The 26129-nt window shown below is 59.3% G+C and overlaps 2 protein-coding genes across 3 annotated transcripts; both read left to right on the top strand.

The window, feature by feature from the left end:
- The first annotated feature begins 2902 nt into the window (after positions 1-2902).
- Positions 2903-16948, top strand: SYNPO (synaptopodin). Its single transcript, XM_040602839.1, has 3 exons — positions 2903-3377; positions 12573-14470; positions 15717-16948. Exons 1-3 carry the CDS (start codon positions 2903-2905, stop codon positions 16494-16496), a joined length of 3153 nt encoding a protein of 1050 aa, XP_040458773.1. The 3' UTR covers positions 16497-16948.
- Positions 16949-18249: 1301 nt separating this feature from the next.
- MYOZ3 (myozenin 3) lies at positions 18250-26047 on the top strand. 2 transcript variants are annotated; one of them, XM_040602835.1, is made up of 7 exons: positions 18250-18537; positions 19497-19579; positions 19992-20146; positions 20416-20490; positions 20599-20746; positions 21040-21211; positions 24065-26047. In XM_040602835.1, the coding sequence occupies exons 2-7, from the start codon at positions 19549-19551 to the stop codon at positions 24225-24227; spliced, it is 744 nt and encodes a 247-aa protein (XP_040458769.1). In that variant the 5' UTR covers positions 18250-18537; positions 19497-19548; the 3' UTR covers positions 24228-26047. The 2 variants fall into 2 exon arrangements, with proteins under 2 accessions (XP_040458769.1, XP_040458770.1); XM_040602836.1 differs by having other exon boundaries at positions 18250-19579.
- Positions 26048-26129: the final 82 nt, after the last annotated feature.

Consider the following 26129-nt stretch of genomic DNA (forward strand, 5'->3'; position numbering starts at 1 on the left):
CTGTGCCACCTTCTGCCTCTGTGCTGTGGCTGGGACAGGACCAGCCCAGGCACTGTGGTCCCCCAGGTCCCCCAGGCAGGTGTCGGGAGCAGATGGAGATGAAGACTTTCTGCAGACCCTGTCTCCCCTGGGCTCATCAGCCTGAATGCCAGCAACGCCTGCCAAAAATATTTGTGTGGGAGTTAACTAAGTTAACTTTAGTTTTCCTTTTTTCAATGGCAGGGGGGTGGCAGGGTGTGAGAAAGGCAGGTGGCGGGGCTGTGCATCACCCGCCAGCAAGTGGTGGGCAGGGAAAGAAGCTGAGCAAAAGGTCTCCCGGCTGCCAGATTTCAGCACTTTGTGAATTGAATAGTTTTTTATTATTATTCCCTCCCCTGGCACCATTTTGCAGCTTCTCGTAGGGACTCACTGCTGCTGGGGAGCATGAGGTGCTTCCCTGGGTGGGGGACAGTAGGCAGCTGATTGTTGGGGCTTTGAGCTGGGCACTGGTGCCTGACTCAAGCATCCCTTACCTGCTGGTTTGGTGCTGCACCCCTGAAGTGGTCCCCAGAATGAACCTCACACTCCTTTACAGCCTCATCTTGCAGGCAGGGGTCTGCACAGGTGGGCTGTTATCTCAGCCTGATTTTGTGGATGTGGCTGGTAATGCTGCTCCTCTTTGCTGGTGCAATGATGCATCCGGGGCATTTATACCCATCCTACCCAGCCGGTCTTGGAGCAGACAGGATCAGCCCCGCAGCTTTTGTAAAGCTGCATGTTACCCCTAAATACTCCCTTCCTCTGCTGCTTGCAGAGCCCAAGAGCTGTGTCCCCCAGGGAGGTGGCTACCCTGCCAGCAGCTCTGCCACCGCTCCCCCGCCACCGTGCCGGGCTCAGACTGGCCCCCAGCGAGGCAGAAGACGTGTGACTCGGTATTTCGGTGGCGTGGGTGGCCCCATCCCAGCAGCATGTCCTCGGGGAACGCCGTCACTCGGGTCTTGCCAAAGAGGGGTTTGTCTGGGGAGCGCCAGGACCGTGGACGCCCTCCCCGGGGTATGCCCACCTGCAGAAAGCGCTCCAGAAATGGAAGGGGGTGGCTTTGGGAGGTGGTTTTCAGAGCGGTACGGGCTCATCCAGCAAACTGCCGAGGCAGCTCCGGTGTAGGATGGACAGGAGTCGTGCTACCTGAGAAACCTTCTCCCTAAGGATGGGGCAAGGGAGTGGGGAAACAGCAGAGTCGTTCTGAGAGGATCTCTGCTGACCAGGGCTGGGCTGGGGCTATTTTCAGCAACTTTCTCTTTGTCCTCATTTGAGATAAGCCAGCCCCCTCCAGCTCCTAAAACTTGCCATGTTTCTAAGGAAAGATGTGGGTGGCTTCCCGCAACTATTGGGGCCCCGAATTACGTAAAGAGCAGGGTGAGATTCCTTTTTTAGAGAGACATTGAAATTTTCCCTCCAGGATCTCTTTGCAAATCCATACTGAATAATTGCATTAGAGCAAGGCGGGAGGAAGGGTTTCAGAAAGGGCAGAAGATTTCCTTTGGGCATTCTCAAAAAAATGCAGCCTTGCATTTGGGAAATGCCTGAGTGCCTGTTCAGCAGCGAAGTTTTCACTGGCTGTTTTCAAACCTGCCTTCATTTCCAAAATAACTTTCCTAAGGATGGGAAAAGTTTTGAGGAGAAGCTATGCGAGCCCCAGATGGAGCTGCAGGTCGTATTCCTGCCTGAGCTCAGCCTGTGGTGTTGAACCTGGTGCATCTTCTTATCTCACTGAAAAACTTTGCAATAGCTCAGGGAGGGGGTTGGGTTGAGCAGAAGCCTCTTTTCCTCCTTGCCTAGCTGTTAGGCTGGGAAATCCACCACGGTCCATGTGCTGTGGGTCTCCTGGCCGCAGTGATGCTCAGTGGGTGCTTCACTGGGACCCAGCCTTGCAGCGAGCGGGGGTGGGTGACGCTGCGCTGAGTGGCTGTGGAGGACTCACAGCGCAGGAATTTCCCCCGTATGCTGTAATCTGTATCCTGCCCTGGGAGTGATGACATCCCCCTCTCCCAGCTGATACCTCGCCTCTCGGCTGTGTTGGTGCGTGCATTTGTCATTCAGAAAGATTTATGCTCGGCAGAAGGGAAGCAGGTCTGTCTGCGCTTGTCCCGGTGCCGTGTGAGTCACTCAATGGTTAAACACAGCTTTGTTAGCTGGATGCTGGGAATTTCTCTTTCCAGGGGATGGGGTGGGAGCCAGGGCTCCTGCTAACCCTGAGCAAACTCTTACGCAGGGAATGGGTTTCTTCCTTAAATGCTCCCACCTCCTGAGCAGCAACTGTCCCCCGGCACTGGCCACAAACAAGGGTGTCCACAGCCACCCCTGGGCTGCAAAAGCAAAGGGAGTTGGGCATCGGGCTCTAGGGAGGACGGATGGGCAAGGGGGCTGGGGTAGGGGGCATTTCCAAATGATCTGTTAAGGAGTGTTTGCATCTCAGGGGTCCCTCTTCACGGGGAGCAGTGCTATGGCTGGAGCCCAGACTGGGGACACTGGGAGCTGCTTTGCTAGCTGTGGCTAGAGGAAATCAGTGCATGAACAAGCATCCTCAATGCTCCCCCTCCTTCCTTTGCACAGGTCCTTGGACACTGCTCCTCTGTGTGCCTGCCTAGAAAAGAGAAATTCCTACAAAATCCTCCTTGCTGATGTGTCTTCTCTGGGCAGAACCCTACAGCTGGGTCTCTGAAAGCTGCCTGCTCCTGTGGCATCGTGCCTGGTCCTACTGCCTGCAAGAGGAGTAAAGCTGGGCTCGTGCCCAGCACGTGGCCATCTTCCCTCTTGGACACTGCCCATGCTCTGAGGGACCCTGCCAGGGAGGAGCCAGCCCCCTGGCCATGCGGAGCTGGTCTGAAAGTCCATGGAGTGCCGGTGAAGGAGAGCTGCAAAGATGCTGAAGGCAAGGCTACGGCAGCCCTGTCTGCAAACCCAGCCTGGCTGCCCCACACCCAGCGAGGCTGTGCAAAAATCCCGTGTCTGTGGGGCGGCCAAAGGGGACCCCGAGGGGGACACTGTCTGCTGGCAGGAGAGGGGGAGCAGAGGGGAGCAGAGGTGCCATCAGTTCCGGGATGCCCCTGCCTTTGAGCCGGTCAAGCAAGAGGGATGTTCAGGGCCACTGGGAGGGAAGGCAAGCAGGAGCTGCCGGTGGGGGCCTGGGGGGCTCGGTGGGGACATACCGGGTCCCACGTTGGATGGCAGCAACCTGGCCTTGGTGGCTGAGCCCACAGGCCCCCCAGAATGCTCCAGTTCTGCCTCAGAGCTGCCCCCCACAGCAGCCAGCCCCACGGCCGACCCTAGCCAGGAGTGGAAAGTGGTGAAGATCCAACAGGTCCTCATCAACCCTGCCAGCAAGCCGAGGAAAGTGGGTAAGAGAAACCCCCTTTGGCCACCCCCCCTTCCCAAAAAGTGCTGCTGTGCTGCTGGGGCCAGGGCTGCCGCTGCCTGGCATGGTGGTGGGAATGCCTGGCTCTTCCCAGGGCCTCCGCTGGATTAGACGTTCCAGGCTCCCGGCCCAGCCGCTGGGACTTTTTTAGCCTGAGATGATCTCTCTGGCCTTAAAAATAAGGAGGAATCTGTGGCTTTTCTCGGGAGGGGGGTGGGAAGACGGCGGGAGGGTTCCTGTGATCTCCGAGTTCAACCAAACCCCAAGTGGGGCACAAGAGGGGTGGGCTTCCCGCCCCTCATCCTGGCCGTGGGGCTTGCCAGGACTCTGCAAAGGGGGGGTGATGAGGGCCAGCTCCTGGGGTGCTGCCTGGGACAGGGACATCTCAGTTGGGGTGGGGATGGACAAGCATTCATTACGTGGCTTGGGGCCATCCATCTCTTTTCAGCCCCTGGTTTAAAAATTAAGCACTTTATTTCAGGCTGGTTGCTTCCTACAATGCTCTCTGCCGTCGCCTCGCTTCACAGCCCTGTTTCGCAGCCGTTCCTCTCTGCCCATGACTGTCCCTTCAGCCATGGTGACACAAGCACAGGCACATATCTAGGGTTACTGTGGCCGCTCCCACGCCTGGACCTCCCCACCCAGGGGAGATGCTCCCACAGGATTAGACTCATCCTTTTACAGGCATTAGACCCATTTTTAAACCCTGTTTCCACCCTTCTTTCTATTTTCCTCCTGCCCAGCTGTTATCTCAGCTGCCACGCGGCGCCAAGGCAGGTGTGTCACTGTCCCCATGGGATGGCGTTATCAGATGCTGCTGCTCTGCTCAGAGCCTGGTTTTCCCCAAGTAGCTCCCAGGATGAGGAGGGACGGCACCGGCTGGGGATGCTCAGCATGAACCTGGTGTCCAGAATCCATCCCCTCGCCTTTTTGGGGTGTCAGACATCCTCCAAACCAGCAGCTCCCTGGATGGGACAAGGGCTGGGAAGCTCAGCCAAGCCCTTTGGCTCACTGCTGCCCCAGCAGCTCGCTCGGCCGTACGGGCGTCGTGTTTCAGGGCTCAGCACACAAACCAGATGGACCCAAATAGTCTTCCCATTTCTCACTCTGCTCTGGGATGGCAGATCCGTGGCAGGGAAAGGTCAGGCCTGATTCTGTCCAGGCTCAGCATTTTCCTAACCCGCACCGCCATCCAGCACTTTTGCTGCCAGCCTGGAATTTTAAAGTAACTCAACAGGTTTGTTGGAAAGAGTTTGTCTGTCCCGTTTCCTCCCCCTCCAAGTGAGATCACCACCAGCCACTGCCTGCGGGACCCGTCAGACTTTCCAGAGCCTCCGGGCAGGATGTCACTGAGGGTCCTGAGCACCGGGAGGAGCGCCAGAACCTTGCAAAAACCCTGCAGGTTTGCAAAGGAGAGGTTTAATTCAGAGCAGGGACAGCGGCAGAGGGAAGGAAGGGCAGGTCCCCGTGCAGGTGGCATCAGGGCTGCCTCTGCAGCAGGATGTTTGTAGGAGCATCCCCAGGAGATGTCAGGGATTTGCTCCTCTTTTCCTTAGCTGGTCCTGGGTGTGGGAACCCCCAACCCCATGGAGCTCTTGCAAGAGAAAGAGGTGCATCCACCCACCCCCACAATTGTGTAGGGATGGCCCTGAGAGCCGGGAGCCAAGCGGGTGCCCCCCGAGCGCTGCAGACCCACCCAGGCAGGTCCCAGGTTCCCCTTTGGTCCCCATCCAGCAGCCCAAGGCCAGGCTGGCTGCTCCCAAATATCTGGCACAGCGGCCCAGGCTGGTTGGCACCTCTCGGGGCAGGCTGGGGAGCGCAGGAGCCCCGGGTAGAGGCAGCAGCTGGGAGATGCAGGAGGCAGGACTGGTTTCTCTGTCTGGTGTGCAAATAAACGGAAGGTTTCACACCCCGGGGGCTGCTGAGCCAGCGCCAGTCTCCCTCAAAAACCAGAAAAGCACAAAAAAGCAAAGAGGGACAGGCAGAAAGGAAATTAGAAAAGCAAAAAATAAGGCCAAGAGCTCATCCTGTGGTGTGGACAGGCAAGGGAGGGGGGTGAGGCTGGTCCCACCTGCAGCAGTGCCTGGGAGCTCTGCAGCCCGAGCAGGAGCAGGGTGGTGGAGGTGCAAGGTGATACTGGTTCCCCAGGAATCATCCATCCCAGGGCTGTGGTCCCCTTGTCACTGGGAGCAGACCACTCCTGGCAGAGGGCTTTTGGTGCTCTTCTCGGAGGGTCCCCAGGGTGGTAACACCAGTGCTAGATTTTTGCCCTGTTCCAAGCGCCCCAACCCTTTCAGCACTGGGGAAACTGGCAGCAAGGGGAGATCCTGCTCCCCTGCCAACGTCTGAAACGTAAGGTGCTGCAGGTCCCCAGCAGTGCTGGGAGGAGGGAAAGGGGGTGAGGGCTGAGTAAGGGGATGCCCCAGGCTGGGTAAAGGGGACGCACGGGTCTGGGTGAGGGGGATGCACAGGTCTGGATAAGGTGATGCATAGGTCTGGGTAGGGGGATGCTCCGGGCTGGATAAGGGGATGCTCCAGGCTGGGTAGGGGGATGCACAGGGCTGGGTAGGGGGATGCTCCGGCCTGGATGAGGGGATGCTCTGAGCTGGAAAAGGGGATGCTCCAGGCTGGGTCGGGGGGGGCACAGGGCTGGGTAGGGGGATGCCCCGCCTGCTCCCACCCTGGCAGCGGGCTCAGGGCAGACCCAGCCGGGACGGGAAGCGGCAGAGCAGGGCCGCGGGGGGCAGCCGGGGCGGCGGGGCGGCTGCCGGTGCCGCCGGGGAGGGGGACCCGTCCCGTCCGGTCGGGCGGGCGCGGCGGGCAGGGGCAGGGCCGGCGGGACCCGCCACCCCCCGGCCCCGGCCCCCGCCCGCCGCCCCCCTGGGCCCGCTCCGAGGGCGGAGCTGCCGCAACTTTCCTGCCCGCCGCCTCCTCCCCGGTGCAGTCGGGCTGCGAGGGGCGGCGGCGGCACCGGCACCGGCACCGCGGGTAGGGCCGGGGCTGGGGAGGCGGGGGCTGCCCCCGGGCGTGGCTGCGGGGCTGGGGCGGCCGGGGCAGGGGCCGGGGGACGAGGGGTGCCAGTGCACAAGCGGGGGGCGGGGGGGGCGGAGGGCAGCAGGGGGTGCCAGGGGGGTACCGTGTTTGGGGATGTCCGGGGGTGGCGGGGGCTGGCAGCGCACGGGGGGTGCTGGGGGTGCATGGGGGTCTGGGGGTGTATGGAGGTGGCAGGGGAGCATGGGGGCCCGGAACCCCCCGAGGGGTGCCGGTTGTGGGCAAAGGGCAGGCGAGCGGGGCAGGCAGCGTTTCTTTCTCTATAAATAAGCCGGGTGGGTGCCGGTTCCCTCTGCCCACCCTCGGAGGTCCGGCGCGGGGGGACGTGGGGGGCTCGGCAGCGTGGCACCTTCCAGCTCTGCAGAGCCTCTTCCCAAGGCAATGTCCCCTGACCCCTGCGACTGGGACGTGATCTCCCCTGGCCGTGCCACCCGGTGCTGGAGACACGAGGTCTGTCCCTGGGGCTGGCAGCCAGCAGGATGGATCCCTCGGGGGTTGTGCAAGGGACAGACGAAGGCAGTTTCATCCCACTGCCCTCCCTGCTCCGTCCATCCCATGGGGACAAGCCAAGCCAGATGACCTTCTCTTGCCAAGCCAGCGCCTCTGGCTCGTGGCACCAGCCTGGCAGGGCTGTCACCGGGGCCCCACCGCCTGGGATGTGTCGCAGCGAGTCCAAGCACCAGCAGGCACAGCAGGGCTGGGACTCACTTGCCAGCCAGGATCGGGTCCCCATACTACCTGGTGGTGGGATGGGCTGGCTTTGCTGCGCTCTGGGCAGATGGATGGCAGAGCAGCCTGGAGGAAGTCTGTCAGGTTCCAGCCTTCTTTTGCAAAGCTAAAAGCTTAATTTTGGCTGGCTGGGGGAAGGTGCTGCCTCCACTTTTGCAGCAGCAGCCTGTTCTTCCCCGTTGCGGATGCATGCAGGGCTGGGGCTGCTTACTGCATCCTCTCGGCTTGACGAGCCTGGCGAAGTGGGGCTGGGGCAGGGGCAGCCAGCCTCCATTCAATATTAATGCCCCCAGCCCCATCTCCTCCTCCCCCACATGGGAGATGGGTGCCCCAGGGCTTGCTGCTTGGAGACTGTGGGGCCATTTCCAGCAGGATTTGGGTGCTGAGCACTAGGCAAGGCAGGGGCACAGCTGCAAGCCGGGAGGAGCTTGGGGAGGCAAACAGCTCCAAATCCGGCAAAGCCCTTGCAAACAGAGCACAGGGAAAACTTGCAAGCGCATCGAATTTTCTCGCTGTGCCAGATTTTGTCACTGGCAAAGGCGCCCGCGAGGAAAGGCCCAGCACAGCGCGTCCTGCCAGGCAGGCGAGGTTGCCCCCACCACAGCACCCACTGCCTGAGCCAGGGATTTTTGGGTCTGGAGGGGTAGCATGGATAAAAACTTTATGGAGGTTTTATATCTGGGGTATAAGAGAGTTGGAAGCTGGGAACGAGGCAGAAAATTGTTGTCTTTTCATCCATGTGTTTGAATGGTATCTGTTCCTAGCTAGCTCAACTGCATGTCTGCGCTACCCTCCTTGTTTTCCTAGCAGCAGATTATTTGGGATAACTGTGAGCGGGAGGGAAGCGCAGACTTAAATGTGTGTGAGTTAGTGCACATTGCAAAAAATCCTGCACAGCTGTAGTTGGGGCAAAAGGCCAGTTGGCTTCTCTGCCAAAAAACCTGCTTACATTTCCTCGGTGTCCAAAGCCCTCAGTGTTTGGGTGAAAACACTGGATTACCCTCCCCAGCACCGCCTGGCTTTAGATTTGCATTTGGGTTTGTGGCAGGGAGGTGGCACGGTGGCATGCATCCCTCTGGAAATGGGTTTGTCTTGGTTTAATTCTTGGTTTTGCTGGTGGGATTTTGCCAGAAAGAGGCACCGTTTGAGTTGACCCACAGCAGCCCAAGAAACATTCGGAAAAGGGGAAAGGTTCCTGCTCATTATGGATCACAGCTGCTGCACTGTGCGAAGGTGGATTTGGGGTTTCTGGTCCGTGCTCTGCCTGGCCCTGGACAGCCCTGGAGCTGGGGTGGGGGTGGGGGTGGGGGTGGGGGCAGCGGGACACCCTGAGCATCCTCCTGTGAACTTGCCAAGGTGGGCTGCAGCACTGGGATGGCCGAGCATCCAGACCAGGAGCAGGCTAGGGCCAGAGCCCAAACTAAAGATTTTGCAGTCGCCTGCCAGCCCTGAGGCCAAGATTTCACATGGCTTGTTTCATCCTGCTGGCCCTACGGGGACTCTGGTATCTTCGGGCTTCTCCATGCAAGGGCTTCTCACCACCATGCCTGATGCTCAGCCACCCACACCTGCAAGGTGACAGCTTCCAAGTCATTGTTTTTCTTCTTGTGACATCCCAGCCACATCAAGACCAGCAGCTTCCACTGAATCTGTCAGCCTCAGAGAGCCCTGGGTATCTCCTCTCCCTGCAATTTGGGGCCCAATCCTCATGTCATGCCAGCTCTTGAAGTCCATGGCAGGTCGGGGCGGGACACAAGGAGGGTCTGATACATCTTTGACCATCATTGGGGGTGGGATGGTGACTCCAGCCTTTCCTGGCTGGACTTTAGATGCTCTACAGTAGTGCTGTGGGGCGGGACCCATCCTTTGCACGGAAAGCTGAGCTGGAAGGAATTATTTTTCCCCAATCTGGCCAGGAAGGGAGAGCAACAGAAATGCCTTTCATCACCTTCGTCATCCTCACTCTGGAGGAGAAAGCACAGTACTTGCTGCAGGAAGGATGACTGACAGCTTGGTAAGAAGCTGTTAAGCCCTATACTTGGGGGATGTTGCTGGAAGTCACCCCATGAGCAATGGCAAACCTATAGAGCAAGTGCCTATATAAATATATAGATAGAGATCTATAGGCTTCTCTGGCCAGAGCTGGAGTGTATTGCACTGAATTAGCACTCCGGGGCTGTTGGCCGGCTGCTCATGTGTGCCAGGAGTCCAGCAGTCCTGTGAGGAACAGGGAGCATCTCCTTCCTCAGCATCCCTGGACCAGAGGGCTGGGGGCTGCCAGGGGACCCCCAACACGGGGATGCGGCAGCGGAGAGGGCTGGCGTGGCTGGATTCATTGTACTTGGAAGAAGCCAGGACATTTGGGGAGGGGAGACATTTCCTTCCCGAAGGGCAGTGTGGTGGCGAGCCGGTGCGTGGCGTGGAAAGGAAGGAAGAGTGGAAGAGCGCAAGAAGTGCCGGTTATCCTTCGGATTTTGGGCTGGACTGGCGTTAATGGGCGGAAGACAGTTTCCAGTGCTGCACAAGCTCCTGGCACCCTCAGCCTTGCACAGTTTTGCTTTCGCCTCCTCCCTGTGCTGCTTGGGCTGCCTTAGGCCCTGTGCCCCTCCTTCTCCTCCACAGCACCTGGATGTTTTCATCAGGAAGGAAGCACCCAGCCGGAGCCCGCCCAAGGCTCCCTGGCTGGCAGGGAAGGATGAAGGGATGTTCCCTCCATCTGGGAGGGGAGCAAGGGGTGCAGGAGCCACCCCGGGTGACAGGGTCCCTCGGGCCACCATGGTAGATGACTAAAGGCTCTTGCACCAGGTCAAATACGCTGATCCCACGGCTCAGGCTGGAGCAGAGAGGGGAGGGAGGTGGTCTCTGTCCTTTTGTTGGGGATGGTACGTCACCCCCGGTTGATTAGTGATGAGCCACATTTGCAATGGTGCCTGCGTCCATCTGTCCGTCCGTTTGTCCACTGGGCTGTGTGTGGCTGTGCAAGCAGGGCAGTGTTCAGGTTGGCCTCTGCAATTTCCTCTGGCCTGCTGGAGGCTTTGGTGCTTTCCATCTGTGAGAGAAAAATGGCATGTGAAGAGCATTTCTTACCCCCAGCATCCCCATTAGTATCCCGAGAGATTCATTTCCAGCAGGGAATGGTGGGTACCAGGTAGGCAGGTGCAGAGGGGCTGCTGGAAGAGAGTAGGAGATGGGGTGCCACAAGGCAATGCTGAGAATGGATGCCAGGCGGGGGATTTCAGGTGGGGGCTCCCACCCTTTAGCACACCCTGGCCCAGGGGGATGCCTGTGCCCAGGGTGGCAGCAAGGGATGGGGATACCTGGGGGCAAAATCCTGGCGGAGAGATCCCGGCACTGATCCTGGCTACACAGGAGTGTATCCGGCGGCTAGTCCAAGCAGGAACTGGCTGGCCAGGAGCTGAGTCATCCCTCCAGCACAGACAAGATCCCCCAGGGCCCCTCCGTTGCTGTTAAAAGGCAGTAGCAAGAGTGAGAGGCTGCGAAATGGCTCCGCCGAGAGCTCGGCTTCTTAGGCGGCCTCGGCCTCCAAGGAAGCAGGGATGCTCGGCTAGGAGCATGAAATTTGCAGACATCTGGAGCCTGTGGCTTGTTTCTCAACAGCTCCTTGGCCGTATTTCTCCTCCTTTTCGGAGATAAAGGCGGTGAGGGTGACCCCGCGGAGTGGGAGCTGTGGTGCTGGCTGCCCTCCAGCCAGCCCGGCCGGAGGAAACCGCGGCCCCGCTCTGTGCTGCCGCCAAAGCAAATAGAAATGGGGCATTAAACAATACCGGGCGCTAACCGGGGGAGATGTTGGCCGCCGGCGTCGCCACTGCGGACAGGCTCCTTGTCTCCAGGAGAGAGTTTCCACTGGCATCTCTGCCTTCTCTCCACCGTGCACAGCCAAAACCCTCCTGTCGGGCAGCCTGAAGGCTTCATCCACTCTCCTCCTCCTCTCTAGCCACTTGGGGAGGCAGGGCCATCCTGCACGCTTTGGTGGTGCTGGGGCCGGGGCTGGGACTTGCTGGGTGCTGAGGGAGGCAGGAGGGATGAATGGTGAGGAAGAGGAGATACCCAGTTTGCAGCAGCCCTCCCGCTTTACTGTGGGCTTGCTGGAAGTGTTTGGCTTAGTCATCCATCCCTTCCCTCGCTGCTAGGCTGAGCCACTGCTGAAAATATCCTGGAAGGCTCCCAAGCGGCACAGAAGGCAAGAAAATGAGAAACACATGAAGGAAGGGAAGAAGGGAAGGGATGGGAAGGGAAGGGGAGCGGGTGCTGGCAACGCCTGGGGGAGCGAGGCTCGGGGCCGGCAGCCCTGGCCACCCACCTCCTGGCCAGAGCTGGAGTGGGAACACCCCATCACAGCCACCCCGGCATCACCTGGGGAGGGGGCTGCACCCCTGGCGGGTACTGGGGCAGTGCCGGTGCTCCGCGCTGGTGTCTGTCCCCAAGCAGTGGCCTCGGCAGGGCTGGGGACACTGCCCTTCCCGCGGGTGCTTCAGGGTGAGCTTGTAGGAAATTGCTCACCCTGAGAAAATGCGTTCCTGGCAGCTCCACATCCTTTTGGCCTTCGGGAAGGGCTGGTGCCCTGACCTCCTGGCCAGCACACGAGAGGCGCAGAGAGGCGCAGCAGCACTCTGGCTGCTTGCTGCGGGGCTTTCTCCTGGCTTTTAGCACTTTGCTTTTAGCACTTGTGTAGGCTCCCGAGGCATGAGGTTGGCTCCTTGCTGTGGGCTGTGTCTGTGTCCGGCAGGTCAGGATCTGCCCAGCTTCTGTCGGCTGCTGCCATCTCGTGTTGCTCCATCAATCAGTCCCCAGATGGGGCTGGCCACCGGTCGTGCCATGAGGTTATGGCGGGCTGGCATCTTCTGGCTGACACTGGGTTTGTTTCCTGCCCTGTTTGGGGCTGAGCGTGCCGGGATTCAGGGCAAGGGGCTGGGGAACGCGCGCTGACCCCTTCCCTGCCCACCGCCTCTTTGAGCCAGGGGCCAAAACCATGCGAGCTGCAACCTGAGACCTGCTGAAACCCTTGGAGAAATTCCTTTCCCATATGGTCACCACAGTGGGCTTGCAGAACCCAGTCAAAATACAGGGCGGGATGGGAGAAAAGGTCCTGTGTGCCCCTGGGTGTCCCCTGGGCTTTGCCATCTGTCCCTCCAGCAGGCAGAGCTGCAGCTCAGCATCTTGGCGGGGGCTGCGCTGGGTCCCCATCACCCTTGGACTACGATATCCCCCCTGGGTACCCCAGCCCTGGAGTATCACTCCTGCCTTCACCCAGCTGCTGGGGAAGAAGGGGTTGGGATGCTGGGGGATACCTGGAGGAAGGGCTGCCAGTGCTGGCGTGGAGGGCTAAAATCCCACGTCCCCTCTGAGTCCCCCTAACTGCCCTCTCCCCTCTGCCCAGGTCTCTCCCGTAGCGCCAGCCTCTCTGAGAAGGAGCTGAAGGAGGCAAAGGCACGGAGCCGGCGGATCGCGGTGCAGCTCACCACGGCACCCAGCCCCAGCTCCAAGGGCGTCCTGCTCTTCAACCGCCGCAAGCAGCGCGTCGATGGGCTCGCCGGGGCTGGGCATGGTGGGGGCCTGCCGCTGAGCCCCCCACCCCAGCCTCAGCAAGCAGCCATGGAGGAGGGCGAGGGGCCTGGGATGAAGCCGGAGCCTGAGCAGCCCAGTGCGCCAGGAGAGGGGCTGCAGGCAAACGCCTCCCCGTGTCGGGAGCCGCCTGCTGATGTCCAGCAGGTCCCGCTTAGTGTCTACCTGAAGGAGAACATGGCATCAGCCACCACCAACGGCATGCAGGAGAGGGTGGCCAGTGGGATGGAGAGTGGGGGGGAGGGGCTCAGGGATGCGGGAGCCCCTGCGGGGCCAAGCACAGTGGCTCTTGCCCTGCCGCAGAGCCCCGAGGAAGGGAAGAACAGCGAGGTGCCTGGCAAGGTGCCCAGTGCACCGGTGGGGACAGCCACAGGGATGGCATCCCCAGCTGGCCAGCGGCAGAACGGGACGCAGGGCCGGCAGTACTATGAGGTCCATCTCACCCTGGCCAAGCCCAAGCCAGTGAAGAACCGGACGGCCAGACCCTTTGGCACCCAGGCACCCCGCACCAGTGGCCAGCCCACAGAGGGACCCCCTGCTGCCGAGCTGCCCCCACCGCCCACCTACGCAGAGACGCTGAGCAGCCCCCCGCCGCTCACCCGTGTCCGCTCACCCCCTGCCTACTCAGCCCTGTACCCACCCCGGGAGCAGAAGGTGCTGCCAGGTCCCCCCATGGGCTGTGGGGTGAGTGGACCAAACCCTCTGCCCAAAACGGGGATCCTGGAGGAGTCAGCCGCCCGGAGAGCTGGCAAAAAGTCCATGTTCACCTTTGTTGAGAAGCCAAAGCTGGGCCCCAACCCTGATCTCTTGGACCTGGTTCAGAGTGCAGACAGCAGGAAGAAGCAGAAGGACCAGGGGGAGCCCGGTGCTGAGGATGAGCCCTTCGCCCTCGGGGCTGAAGCTGCCAACTTTGTCCCCAACAGCGCAGCCAGGGGTGAGCAGCACATCCCGCCAGCTGATGATGCTCCAGCATGGTCCTCCTGCCTCAAGTCTCCCACCATCCAGCCCAAGCCGAAGCCGCAGCCCAGCCACAACCTCAGTGAAGCGAGAGGGAAGGGGGCCGAGCTCTTTGCCCGCCGGCAGTCCAGGATGGAGAAGTTTATCATTGAGGCTCCCTCCCAGCCAGAGCTGCTGCGGTCCCCATCACCCACGATGTCCCTGCCTCCCTCCTGGAAATACGATGCCAGTGCTTGCCTGTCACCCATGGTCTCCAGACACCCCTCCAAGAGTCCCTCCAGACCCTCCAAAACCCCCCCAGCTTCTCTGTACAGCAGCAACCTGATGGAGAACGAGGTCTCCCAGAAGGAGCTGGAGATCTCCAAGCACCAGCCCTACCAGCTCCAGTCTTCGCTCTTCATCCTCTCTCCATCCAAGAGTCCGGCGAGGTCCATGCCCCGGGAGATGCCTCCACCCAGACCCTCTCTTCCTGATGCCTACTCCTACCCCCAGCAAACCTCCTGCCCGACCTCTCCGTTGCCTCCTTCCCCTGTCTGGCATCCTCCCGCTGTGCCCAGTGCCGGCCAGACCACCTCCAGCCCCTTTCCTGGCACCACCGGGGCTCTGGCCCTGAATCACAGTGGCCATGTTGGTCCTGGAGCCCCGACCGAGGTGCTGCTGGCCTCCCCATGCCGCCTGCTGCCACCCCGAGCGAAGGGAGGCTTCCAGGCACCCAGACCCTCCTACTCCACCAGGAATGCCGGCATCGAGCCGCAGGTGTGGAAACCTTCTTTTTATTACAAGTAGTGGTGGCAGAGAGAAAAACATGGGGGTTTTAGGCTTCTCTGCACTGGCCGAGTCCTCCCTAACTGCTCACAGGTGTGCCATAAGCCAAACCAACCACAGAAAAGAGGGGAAAAAGAAATAGAAAAAAGAAGTAGCTGGGAGGCTGCAGTGCTGGGACAGTGGATAGAGGGGGCATAGAGTCCGCGGGATCCCAAAGAGCCATCTGGAGCCTGCCCGTCCTGTGGGGCTGCCAGCATTTTCTCTCTTCTCTCACCTGGAAACTGTATGGAGCATCGCATCGCTGGCTCCGTCCTTTCCTCGCCTCCTGCCTTTCCAGCTCCCGCAGCCAGCCACTGCCAGCTCTGCCCGCTGACCCGCAGCCCCTCTGTCCTGCCGGCTCCTATCGGCCTCCTACCAAAGCAAACCCGGAGGGGACACCTCGCCTTTCTGCCTCACTGTGCCTGCTCCTCTCTCTTTTGCTGCTCCTTTGGGATCTGTCCTCGTTTTCTTCCACACTGTGGAGGAAGAGCCGCATCCCCGGGGGAATGGCAGAGCGCCGTGGTGCCGGGACCAGGGACAGTGCGAGGTCCCTGTCCCTTCCCAAGCTCAGTGCTGGAGCTGGGGGCAGGCAGCGCTGCTGGCACGACCGGGAGAGAGGGATGTGCCAGGCAGAGGAGGGCAGGGCTGGCTGATGCTTGGCCTGATGCTCGTGGTCCAGCTGTGCCTCTGTCATCCCTCACTCCCACCACTCCCCTTGTGGTAATGAGTTGCCTTTCGACTATGCTTTTATTTCTCCTGCATTTTTCTCCCTGTCCCCCCCCTTTCTGAATACACTCTCTGCGCTGTCAGACCTGGCTCTTCTCTTTCCTGCTGGCTGGGGAGCAGCTGCTGGGCGATGGACCCCTGGGGCAGCACGGGGGGTCTCTGTGCATCACCCGGAGGGAGGCTTTGGAAAGCCGCAGGTAGTGAGAGGCCCAGGGTGATATTCTGGGCAAGGATGATTAATTGCAGGCTCAGCCCGACCCAACTTCCTTGGCCGGTGATGGGGTGCAGAGGCAAATGCATTTTTGGGGAGCCCTTGCAGGGGGTGCAATGCATGAGAATACATCCCCAGTTCCTGTGGGGCTGAGCCAGCACGAAGCTTGCCCCAGCACCAATCCTGCTCCTGTCCCTCTGCTCTCCCCCCTTCACCCCCCCCAGCAGTGCCGGCACTAACCCGCTGTCTGTCCCCCTCCAGGAAAGGCGGCCGTCCCTCCCCGCCTCGCCCACCTGGACGCCCCGGCTGGTGCGGCGCCCGGGCAGCCTGGACGGCTGGGCCAGCCCGGCCTCGGTGCCCGAGCTGGATGAGGGACCCCCTACGTCCCCTCCATGGAGCGAGAGGTCCCTGTCCCCACTGCGGCAGGACGCCGACCCCCGGGCCAGCCGGCAGATGCAAGCGCGGCTCGCCAGGAACATCATCAACGCTGCCCGGAGGAAGAGCTCCTCTCCCAAAGCCGTGGGGCCGGAGGGCTCCCGGCCCTTCACCCCCATTCCTGCCGGCCCCCCCAGTCTGCCCCAGTCCCCCTGGCCAGCGCGGCCGGAGGGCTGCAGAGCCATGGCACTGCAGGCTGCCAGCAGTGTGCCGGGGAGCCTGGGCAGCCCCTCACCCACCCACAAAAGCCCCCTGCGATCGCCCCGGGCGGACAGCCCCCAGTTCTGTGCTTCCCCTGGGATGCCCCGAGCTGCCTGGGCAGAGGGGCGCCGGCTCGTGCTGCCACCCAGCATGTCCTCCTGCCCCATCCCCCGGCTGTCCCCCAGCCCCAAGAGCCCCTTGCCATCCCCCGTGGTGGGCGGGCGGGCCCTGGCCAAGCGCTGCACCTCGCGGTCCCCAACGGACTCGGACGTCTCCCTTGACTCCGAAGACTCGGGGACCAAGAGCCCGGGCATCCACAGCTTCAACCTCTGCCCCCGGGGCTGGACCAGCAGCCTGCGGCTGAAGCCAGGGGGGCTGCCCTCAGGGGCCCCCTGCACGTCCTAGACGAGTCATCTCTGGCCAGCCCACCCTCTCCCCAGCCCCACCAGCCCAGGTGATGCCACCCACAGATCCCCACCAGGAAGACCCCAACCCTCAGGGCTGAGGTCTCCAAAACCCCGTATCCTCAGTCCCCGGAGGAGCTGCCACAGCCCCTTGGCATGCCAGCAGGGTCAGGTGCCTCCTGCCTGCCTGCCATCCCATGCCCCCGCTCTATTTTTACCACCTTAACCTTTTGGGGCAGGACTGCATGGTCAGCAGGCAGAGCAGGCAGAGCAGGCAGCATGGGGGGAGCCAGCCCCCAGCACAGCCCCCTCCCTCTGCAGCCCCTGCCCGCCAGCTGGCCCCATGCCACACAGCCACAATGGGGATGGACTTGGCGGTCCCCCGTGAGCCCTCTCCCCCCAGTACCAAGGTGTCATCCCAGGGTGTCACCACAGCTCTGTTTGCTGCTGCCCGGGGCGCCAAGTGCATGCCATGGCCAGGCACCCTCTCCCAGCCTCCAGATCTGGATGGTTGCAATTGGAAACAGCTTTCAGAGAGGAGAAGTTAATGTTGTATTCCAGCCCCCCAGTTCTTCATTGCTTTTTTTTTTTTTTTTTTTTTTTTTTTTTTTTTACTTTTGACCTCTTCTCAAAGAAATTCCCCCAAATCCTTCCTTGGTGACCAAAAAGAGAGCCAAAGTTATTTATTGCCACATCAAGGGGACCGTTTACAGGTGCCCTCCCGCCCTGCCCAAGCTAAAAGGGACAGCCCTATCCCATTACCGTGTCACTGTCCCCATCCCCAGGCTTACCCCATCCCTGTCCCCACTCCTATGGGCTGGAGGGGAGGGACACACAGGGACCAGTCGGTGCTGTGGTAGCCAGGGCGGGTGGGAGGTGGGGAGCTCTTGGGGGGCTGAAGGAAGTGGTACAGGTTGCAGAAGGTTTGAAGAAGGTGTTAGTGCAGGAGACAATGCTTAGAGTGTCTCAGGGACGAGCTGCTGTCCCCATGGGGAGCCCTGCAAGGGGCTGGGGGGTGGGCAGAGGCACCTCTGAGGGCAGCAGTGTCAGAGGAAGGTTTGGGGCGGGGGAGCGATGGGGAGAGGAGGGCATCAGGGTGGACGCAGTTATGTGGCAGAGCCTGGGGAGAGCAGCGGGTGTCCAGGGAGGGAAATGGGTCCCCAAAACACTTGTCACACCCCGGAGTGAGCAGGAGCTGGCTGGGGTGCCAAGAGGTGCTATGGCAGTGACCGTAGCCACCCACCCAGAGGACACAGCCTTGGTGCCAGTAAGACCAACACAAGGAAGGGAGGATGCATTTGTGCTGCCAGGGCTCTGGCATGTTCCCTGTTCAGGGAGCCCCTGTCACCCCTTCCCTTTGGGCAGGACACACTGTTGGAGCCAGCCCATCCCTGTTCCCCAGGTTCCCGCACCCCACAGCCTGCTCTTCCCGGGACACAGACTCCCCCTCACTCCACCAGGCACCACGACTCGCCTTTGCCACACACTTGTATACCCAGCTCAGAAATAAACTGCCATTATCCCACCCGGCCTGGCCCTGATCCATTCCCGAGGTGGCCGGGGCACATGTGGCATGTGGCCACCTCCTGCTGCTGCTGCACAGCCACCATTCTAGTCCCTGAGTGTCAGCCCTGCTCCGTGCCAGGGCAACAGCATCCCTATCCCCAAGGGTCAGTCCTGCTCCGTGCTGGGGTGACGGCATCCCGGTCCCCAAGGGTCAGCCCTGCTCCGTGCTGGGGTGACGGCATCCCGGTCCCCAAGGGTCAGCCCTGCTCCGTGCTGGGGTGACGGCATCCCGGTCCCCAAGGGTCAGCCCTGCTCCGCCCCCTTTCTCAGCCAGAAATAACTGCTGTCCTGGGACAGACCTTGGCATCTGGGCTGGAGCCCAGCACGGGTTGGGGCGAGCAGCAGGGAGCCCGGGGGTGCCGCAGAGGGCCAGTCAGGGCCACCGAGCACTGGTGGCTGCAGTTGTCTTTGGCCTCATCCTCTGTGCAGCAGGAGAGCATCTTTAGTCCCCAGCGTCTGAGGCGTCCCCTGGCCAGGTAGGTGAGGTGAGGTCCCAGGCTGCGGTCAGTGGGTTGACGGGTGGGTACACTGGGCTTGGGGATGTCCCAGCCTTGGTGGTGGGGACATTCACCACCGGGGGGGTCAGGGTATGGTCACCCCGGAGGGGGGTCAAGGGAAGCATGGGGCACAGGTCCCAGGCTCACCATGTGGATGGTGAATGTTGATCTCAGAGCTGGCAGGGAGCTGCATGCCAGGCACCTGCGGCCCCACGGGCCCCCCTGCTCCCCAGGGATCTTAGGGGAAGATGCACAGCATCAGGCTGAGCTGAGGGATGCCAGATGCACTGAACAGGGCCAAGCCACCACCCTGCTCCTTGTGCTTGCTGAGCCAAACACCTCAGCAGTGCAGGAGGGTGCTGCTGAGGGTGGGCAGCCCGGGGGGCTCAGGGCTGGTCTCCCGCCCTCTCCCTGCAAAGGAGCAACCCAGCCCAGCAGCCCTGCACCCCATCTCGTCTTGCTGCTGGCCAGGCTCCCCAGCTCCCCAGCAGGGTCAGCATTGCAGCTCCTGCACCCTCAGGGCCAGCAGCTGAAAATAGCTATGTGGAGGCGGGGGTGCTGGTGGGGTGGCAGCCAGGGCCCCTGCTTGCCCAGCAGGCGGCAGGCAGTGGGTGCTGCTCCGAGGGGGCTCAGGACACGAGGACACCAGCTTGCTGCAGACAAGGATAGAGCTGAGGACATTTTCTGCCTTAAAGAAAGGCAGAGAGGAAAGATGACAAGGCAAGGGCTGAGTGGCAGCATGCTTGCAACATCTCCCTACATCCACTGAAGAGAACGGAGAGCAGCACAGAGATGATGCTGTTGAGGGGAGATGCTCAGGGATGATGCTGGCCAGGGAAGATGCTCAGCCAAAGCCTGGCCTCTCCCCATGGCATGCCTGGGGCTGATGCATCCCCGCGTTTGGTGTCACCCTAAGACTGCCTCTCTCTTCCATCCAGGCAGGCTTCACCCCCCTCCCACAGAGCTGCCCCAGGAGCACGGCAGCAAGTGATGACCATCATGAGACCGGGCCCTGAAGCCGGTAAGGGAGAGCCAGGAGTGCCGCCAGCCCCAGGGCAGCACTGCCTGCCCTGCCCAGGGGCCAGACCCAGCTCTGGTTGAGGCCACTGGCCCTGCTCCCCAGGGACCCTGTGCCTTTCTTGGTCCCATCTTACGCTACAGCCCCAAGGGGCGGCAACTGCATGTCAAAGGCTGGAGGGGTCCGTGCACAGGGGCAGTGGAGGCTGGTTGAGCCTCTGGGGCTGAGATGATTCCCTGAGAAATCCCCCCACTGGGGAAATACCAGTGCCTGGCACAGCTCCCGGTGAGGGTGCATGGCTGAGCTGTGCAAGTGGGACCTCAATGAGGAGACCCACTGTCCTTGCGCTGGGCATGGGGGTCCCCAGCACTGCAGCAGCCTCAGCTGTGGCTGTGCTCTTCCCTGGGCTCCCCAGAGCCCCAGCTGGACCTGGGCAAGAAGGTGAGCACATCGCAGGACCTGATGATTGAGGAGCTCTCCCTGCGGAACAACCGTGGCTCCCAGCTCTTCCAGCAGCGCCAGAGGCGGATGCAGCGCTTCATCATTGAGCACCCCAGCAACTCCAGGGAGGTGGGTCTGCAGCTCATCCCTCGGCTCCGAGCGGGAGCGCCATGCCCTGTCTCTCACAGCCTTTGCAGGGAAGCAATTCCTGGCAGGGCTGGGAGTCTCTCAGCAGGGCAGCCGTGCTCAGCTGCCTGCTACACTGAGATGGAGGGAGAGATGGCTTGGTGGCCTGGGCATCAAGATAGGCAAGCATCAGGTTCAGCACCCACCAAAGAACACGGGGATGGCGCCGGTCCTCCTCTGCACCTGCTAACCCCTCTCCTCACCTCCTGCAGCTCCCAGGGCCGGGAGCGGGTGGCTCATACCGCACCAAGAAAGGTGACGTGGACGGAACTGCAAATGAGTGGATGGTGAGTAGGTGGAGGAAGCTCCAAAGTACTTTTGACAGCCTCCTGAGTCCTGACCAGGGCAGGGGGAGCTCCCCATGCCCACTTGCCCACTGACTCTCCCCTCTGCAGGCAGGGGAGGGTGCTGGGGACCAGCAGAATTATCACTCTGAGCTCCACGTGGCAGCATCACCCCAGGGCAGCCCCCCTGAAGTGCCCAAGAAGACAGAGAAAGTCTTGCAGATGAGCAAAGTCCTCAACCCTGACGCTCTGGCCCCAGGTAAACACCACCTACACCCCAAAGCCAACACCATGGTAACGGCAGGAACACAGGGCTGGAGGCAGCAAACTGCTGCCTGCCGAGGGGTCCTCCCCAAAATCCTCCCTCAGAGTTTTTAATGTATATAAACGCATAACATATATTCATTATATATATGTAATCCTGCCCCCAGCAGCAGGTCTTCCATGGCCATGCGAAGGCAGGGCTGTTCCCAGCCCCCTCTCCCCTGCTCGGCACATTGCCCCAGCCCAGCCGAGGCCACAGCAGCCCACACCATCCCTCCCCCTGTGCAGGGTACTCGAGCCCCCTCAAAGAAGTTCCCCCAGAGAAGTTCAACATCACCGCCATCCCCAAGGGCTACCGCTCCCCGTGGCACGAGCTCCTCGGTGACAAGGACAATGCTGTGCACAGTGAGAACCAGCTGCCCATGAGACCCTCTCCATGGGACTTCAGGAGCTTCAACAGGTAATCCTGGCTGAGCAGGCACCGACAACCTGTCCACCCCTTGGCCAAACCCCTCATCCTCGAGAAGCACCTACCGTCCTGCCAGGGAAACGCAATGGTCCATGTCCTCTTTATATGCCACAGGGGAGCAGAAAGTGGCTCTTTTCCAGCTCAGGAGCTCCTCCATGGCTCCTCTGCAAAGGTCGCTACCTCCAGCAGCTCCCCAGATCTCCCCTCAGCTCCACCACTTGGCTTGATCGCACTGGGTAACCACAGGGATGAAACCTGGGAGGACTAAATCTCACGCACATGGTCCTGGAGAAGGAATTGTTGCTGTTCCCAGCTGGGCTCAGCTCTGGGCTGGGTGGAGGAATGACACAGATAGTGCCAAGTCTCTCTCCTAGTTTCCTTAAGGTATCCAAGCAGCTGCTGGAAGTGGTGGGGGTATAAGGTTAATCTTCCCACAGGGTGCCAAGAGGTCACCAGATTCCTTCCAAACACCTGCTTGAGACTGAAGTCTCCAGGCTGGGGCATTTCTGGTGGCTCAGGCTGGCAAGCTCCATGCCCTGTGGCTGCTTCCAATGGATGCCTCCTTGCACCTCCAAATTACACCCAGATCAAGGCTGGGACCCTGGAACAGAGATTGCCAAGGAAAATCTCCTTTCTGGAAAGGTGTTTGGTGGGATCCAGGGGATGGGACCTGATGGCAGTGAAGCACCAGCAGCCCAAGGCAGAATAATGAGAACTGAACTTGTAAGCTGAACATCATGCTGGGCAATCTGCAAACCGAGATCCTGGCTCTCCTCCTCACTGAAAGCCTCTTTCATGAGGATGAAAGTCCACTAGCCATGGTGGCCTGGCCAAAGCCACCTTCCAGTAGGCAAGCTCCCAGCGGAGCTCCCTACCAGGGCACAGCACTGCTCCCCATCAGACCAGCTGCCATGGAGCTGGGCCTCTGCAGGTGGCAGCTTTCCTGCGCCCACACCAGGGTCGGATTTAAGTTGTGGGGGACGCAACTGCTGTGCTTTGAATGCTTGGCAGAAGGGGCTGTGGGGGACTACAACCCCTCCGCATGGGAACGGCGTCCCAGATGGTCCCACCATCCCTTTGCTGCTCTCCTCTCCCTCAGCCCCCCGGCTCTGCTGAGCAGCCTTGGTGAGATGCACAGCACAAGGCTGCCGCACACCCAGCCCCCATTCCCCCTTCCATGCCAGTGAAAGCACGACATCCCACTGGTTCTGCACTGGAGTAGGGCTGAGGGGGAGAGAAAGGAGGTGGCAGGGTTAACAGAAGGGACAAAACCCCATGGGCAGGCACAGGCAAGCCGAGGAAGCAAAGGGGCTGCATTAGCTATTCGCTCAGGGTCTCCCTCCCAGCACTCAGCCATCATGAGCCTTCCTGGCGTAGTAACATCCGAGGAGGTGCCGCAGGGGGAGAGCAAGGAGCTGCTGCAGATACTTGGCTCTTTTCTTTCAATATTTAGCCATGTTCCTGCCTCAATATTTATTTATGGACAGGGACTGAAGCAAGGGCATGTTTCTGAATAATGCTTTACCCTGTACAATTTCTCCCTTCTCACATGCGCCTTTTCTATTTAAAGTCTTGAACTGTTATTTAATACAGATGGATGCTAATTTAACACCAAGCCTCTTGCCACCTCCTCTAATTCTTCACTGAGGCATGAAGATTCAGAGAGCCAATCTGCTTCTAACTGGGCTTCTCATGATCTTGCAAGCTGTTGGCTTTTAAATCACTTCTCAGTTCATCAAGTACTAGACTGCAGAAAAACAAGTTTTTTGGAACAAATCAGCTAGTAAAATGCCAGTGATCTTGCCTAAAGCTAGGTGAATCCCAGCACAGCCCACATGGGTCACAGGGCAAAGGCAAGCTCACCATCTCAACAGCAACTCTGTTAACGCAGACTGATTTATTCCCAAGTTTAAACATGCAGGCTGCAGTGCAAAGACCTTTGGCCACCTTGCTAAGGTGTGCTGCCTTAACAGAGAGTGAAAACCAAGCTTTGAAAGACTGTCTTTTCCCAGAAGGGAGAAAGTTTCCGGAATAAACCTCTCATTTACCTCTCCCCCCATTATTTCTCCTCTGTTGCAAAACAGTGCCACGTTACTCATGTTCAAGCAGCACTTCCCAAAGCAAACACTCCCAGCTATGCCTCATTGATAGCTCAGCCTCCATGTGCTGCTCCAAAACCAACATTCTTGGCTTTTCGGGGGCTGGCACTCTGTTCCTGGTCCCTTTTCACATTTCTCCAGAAAGGGATGACAGCTCTTGCCCCCGCACTGCTCCTCCTGTTAGTCATAGTTCAAGAGAAGCTGTCCCAAAAGGCAGACTGGAGCCAGGGCCAAGAGAAAGACATTTGCCGCACATGTGCTAGAGCGATCAGGAGGCAGCACCACCAGCCTCAGCCCTCTGCAGAACACATTAGCTGTGGACAAGTCACCTTCTAAAGACCAGGGCGTTTGTCACTGTCACCTGCTCTCTTAATCTAGCCCCTTTCACGTGCACCACACCTCTACTGCTGTTGGTGGAGCCCATCAAGAGAGACTACGGTGAAGGTAACAACACGCTTCCTCCCTCCCCTGCAGGGCAACGGACTCTCAGGCACCAAACCCCACTCTCCAGGCTTGCCAGAGCTTGAGTTGAGGTTGGCTCTGTACAGGAGAAGAGCCTCACTGAGCCAGCAGAGGCTCTAACAGTGTCCCAAGGAGGAAGAGGAGGGTTGTCATTTGCTATAAGCATGGCCAGGTTGCTGCTGGGCTCAGTCAGTAAATCCAGACCTGCTTTTTTTATCATTTTCACAACACGCACAACCTCTCCGCCTGCTGTGCTAAGTGTCTCCCACTTCTTGTGCTGCAGGAATCCCACCCCATTTGACAGAGCACTGGTCGGCGACCTGTTCTCCATGCCTGCCACAGAGCTGGATAACCTGAGCGCTCTGGAGGTGATTTCCCACAGACGTAACTTCAACAGAGTGCCACAGGGCTGGGTGCGGATTCTGCCAGAAAGTGATGAGCTGTAGTACATGTCTCCCTTCCCCATCGCCACGGATGCTTTTCTCGCTAGACTCATCAAACATACTTCGCACGGTAGGGGAGAGGGGAGTAAGTATTCTCTGTGGAAGCTAAGCTAGTGGTCTCGGGTTGTCATCTTCTTCAACAGGATTTGAACAAGCTCAAGTCTGGGACCATTTTGAATTCCCCTCATACCAGCCACTGTCACAAGGGCATTTAGTGCTAAGCTAACCAGCCAAGTTCTCATCGTTAACACAGGCAGATCCCTGTAAGCTCCCGTACAAAACATCCCATACAGCCTGTCCTCTTCCCGGCCTCATGGAAAATGGCAGGACCACCAGCTGTACCACACTAAGCTGTCTCACTGCTTTTTCACTGACACACAAGACCTGCTCCAACAGCTGAGGCCTTTGCAAGGAAATTCCATCTTCAGGGCAACTCTACATCAGTCATTCCAGTCAGGACAGCAAGAGGAGGTGATAATTGAAGAGCAGCAACAGAACAAGTTACCAGAGGCATTGGCATGTTAAAAAGCAGTTACCTTGGGCTTGGCTGGACAACAGAAACTAATGAGGAGCTGGGAATCTGCCTGTTTACCAACACAACACAACCATACAGGAGAGGAACACTGGGAGTTGAAACTTGTGCTCTGTTTTCCACAAGCTAGTGGCTAGCACTTGGCAGCTGATATTTTCCCCTTCCTACTGTTATTTGCATGCCTTGCTTAAAGATCTAAGTTTTTTGACTGACTTAAGCCAGATTTGCTTCATATAGTTGGTCATCAAGGATCAGGCTCTGTCTGAACCTGCTGCACTGCAGAATTGCACCAGTCTGAAGATATTTGCCAGGGTATTCTGGTAACTTCAGCATCAGCGGGAAGGAAAAGCAGTGCAGCCGTGACTCCAGAGCAAGCACGGGCTTCCCCATCAACGTGAAAATCAGACCTGAGGATTCACCTACACAAACGTTTTCAGCAGTGACACACAGTGGGACACGCAGCTAACAGTCTATAGGACAGTTGTCAGAACATCTAGCAAACCCAGCTAACAAAAATCTCTACCTTAACAGAGGCTTTCTACAACGGCTTTTGTCAGGTTCTTAATGTTACCCTAATTTAATCTTGCAAAAGCAGGAGCATGAGCATAAAAGATTCTTTTATCACCACTATGGTTAAATCAGAAAAGTAAATTTCGTGGTAAAAATGCAGTTAATAGCTGCTTTACTTGTAAGCGTATTTGTAATGCTGTGCAGACAGATGCACAGAGCAAATCCCACAGAGGAATTCTGCTGCCATAAGACACCATTCAGGCAGGAAGCTTTCATTGCTCTGTTCTACCCACAGAAGCAGGAGGCAACAAGCAAATGGAAAGAAAAAAGTTTTGTTCCTTAAACATTAAACATTTACGATGCTCAACTGATGTCCTGTTCCAAACCCACCTTTCTCCTCTTTGTCCATCAGCTGAAGAACCCATGTACCCCTGGGGACCTGGCTGGAAACAATAAATAAATTGCAATAACGGAAAGCCTGTCTGCATTTGAGATCTGTCTGCACAGCACTCATGGCCCCAGCCAAAGAGACTTGGACCCAGAGCAGTGGCAAATGCTGCAGCCCCCACGCACCAGCAGGCCTCTGCCCGTCCTCCAGCACTGCCCTAGGATGGCTCCCACCTGACAAATGCTAAGCTAATTACCTGTGCCCAAAGCAGGTAATTTCTCTGGAGAAAGCCAGCCTGCCTGCCAGCCCTTTGTGCCACATGTGCTATGCCACCTCCAACAGCCTGGCAGGGCTGGCAGCACCAGCGGGACCCAGTGGCATTATACAGCACATAGACCTGCTGTCATTGCCCACTCTGCACCCTGGCTTCAGCAGCAGCCAAATAAAAATGAAAGTCCTCAGACACTGTGCTCCA

This window comes from Falco naumanni, chromosome 8, assembly GCF_017639655.2.
Source record: "Falco naumanni isolate bFalNau1 chromosome 8, bFalNau1.pat, whole genome shotgun sequence".
NCBI classification, from domain to species: domain Eukaryota; kingdom Metazoa; phylum Chordata; class Aves; order Falconiformes; family Falconidae; genus Falco; species Falco naumanni.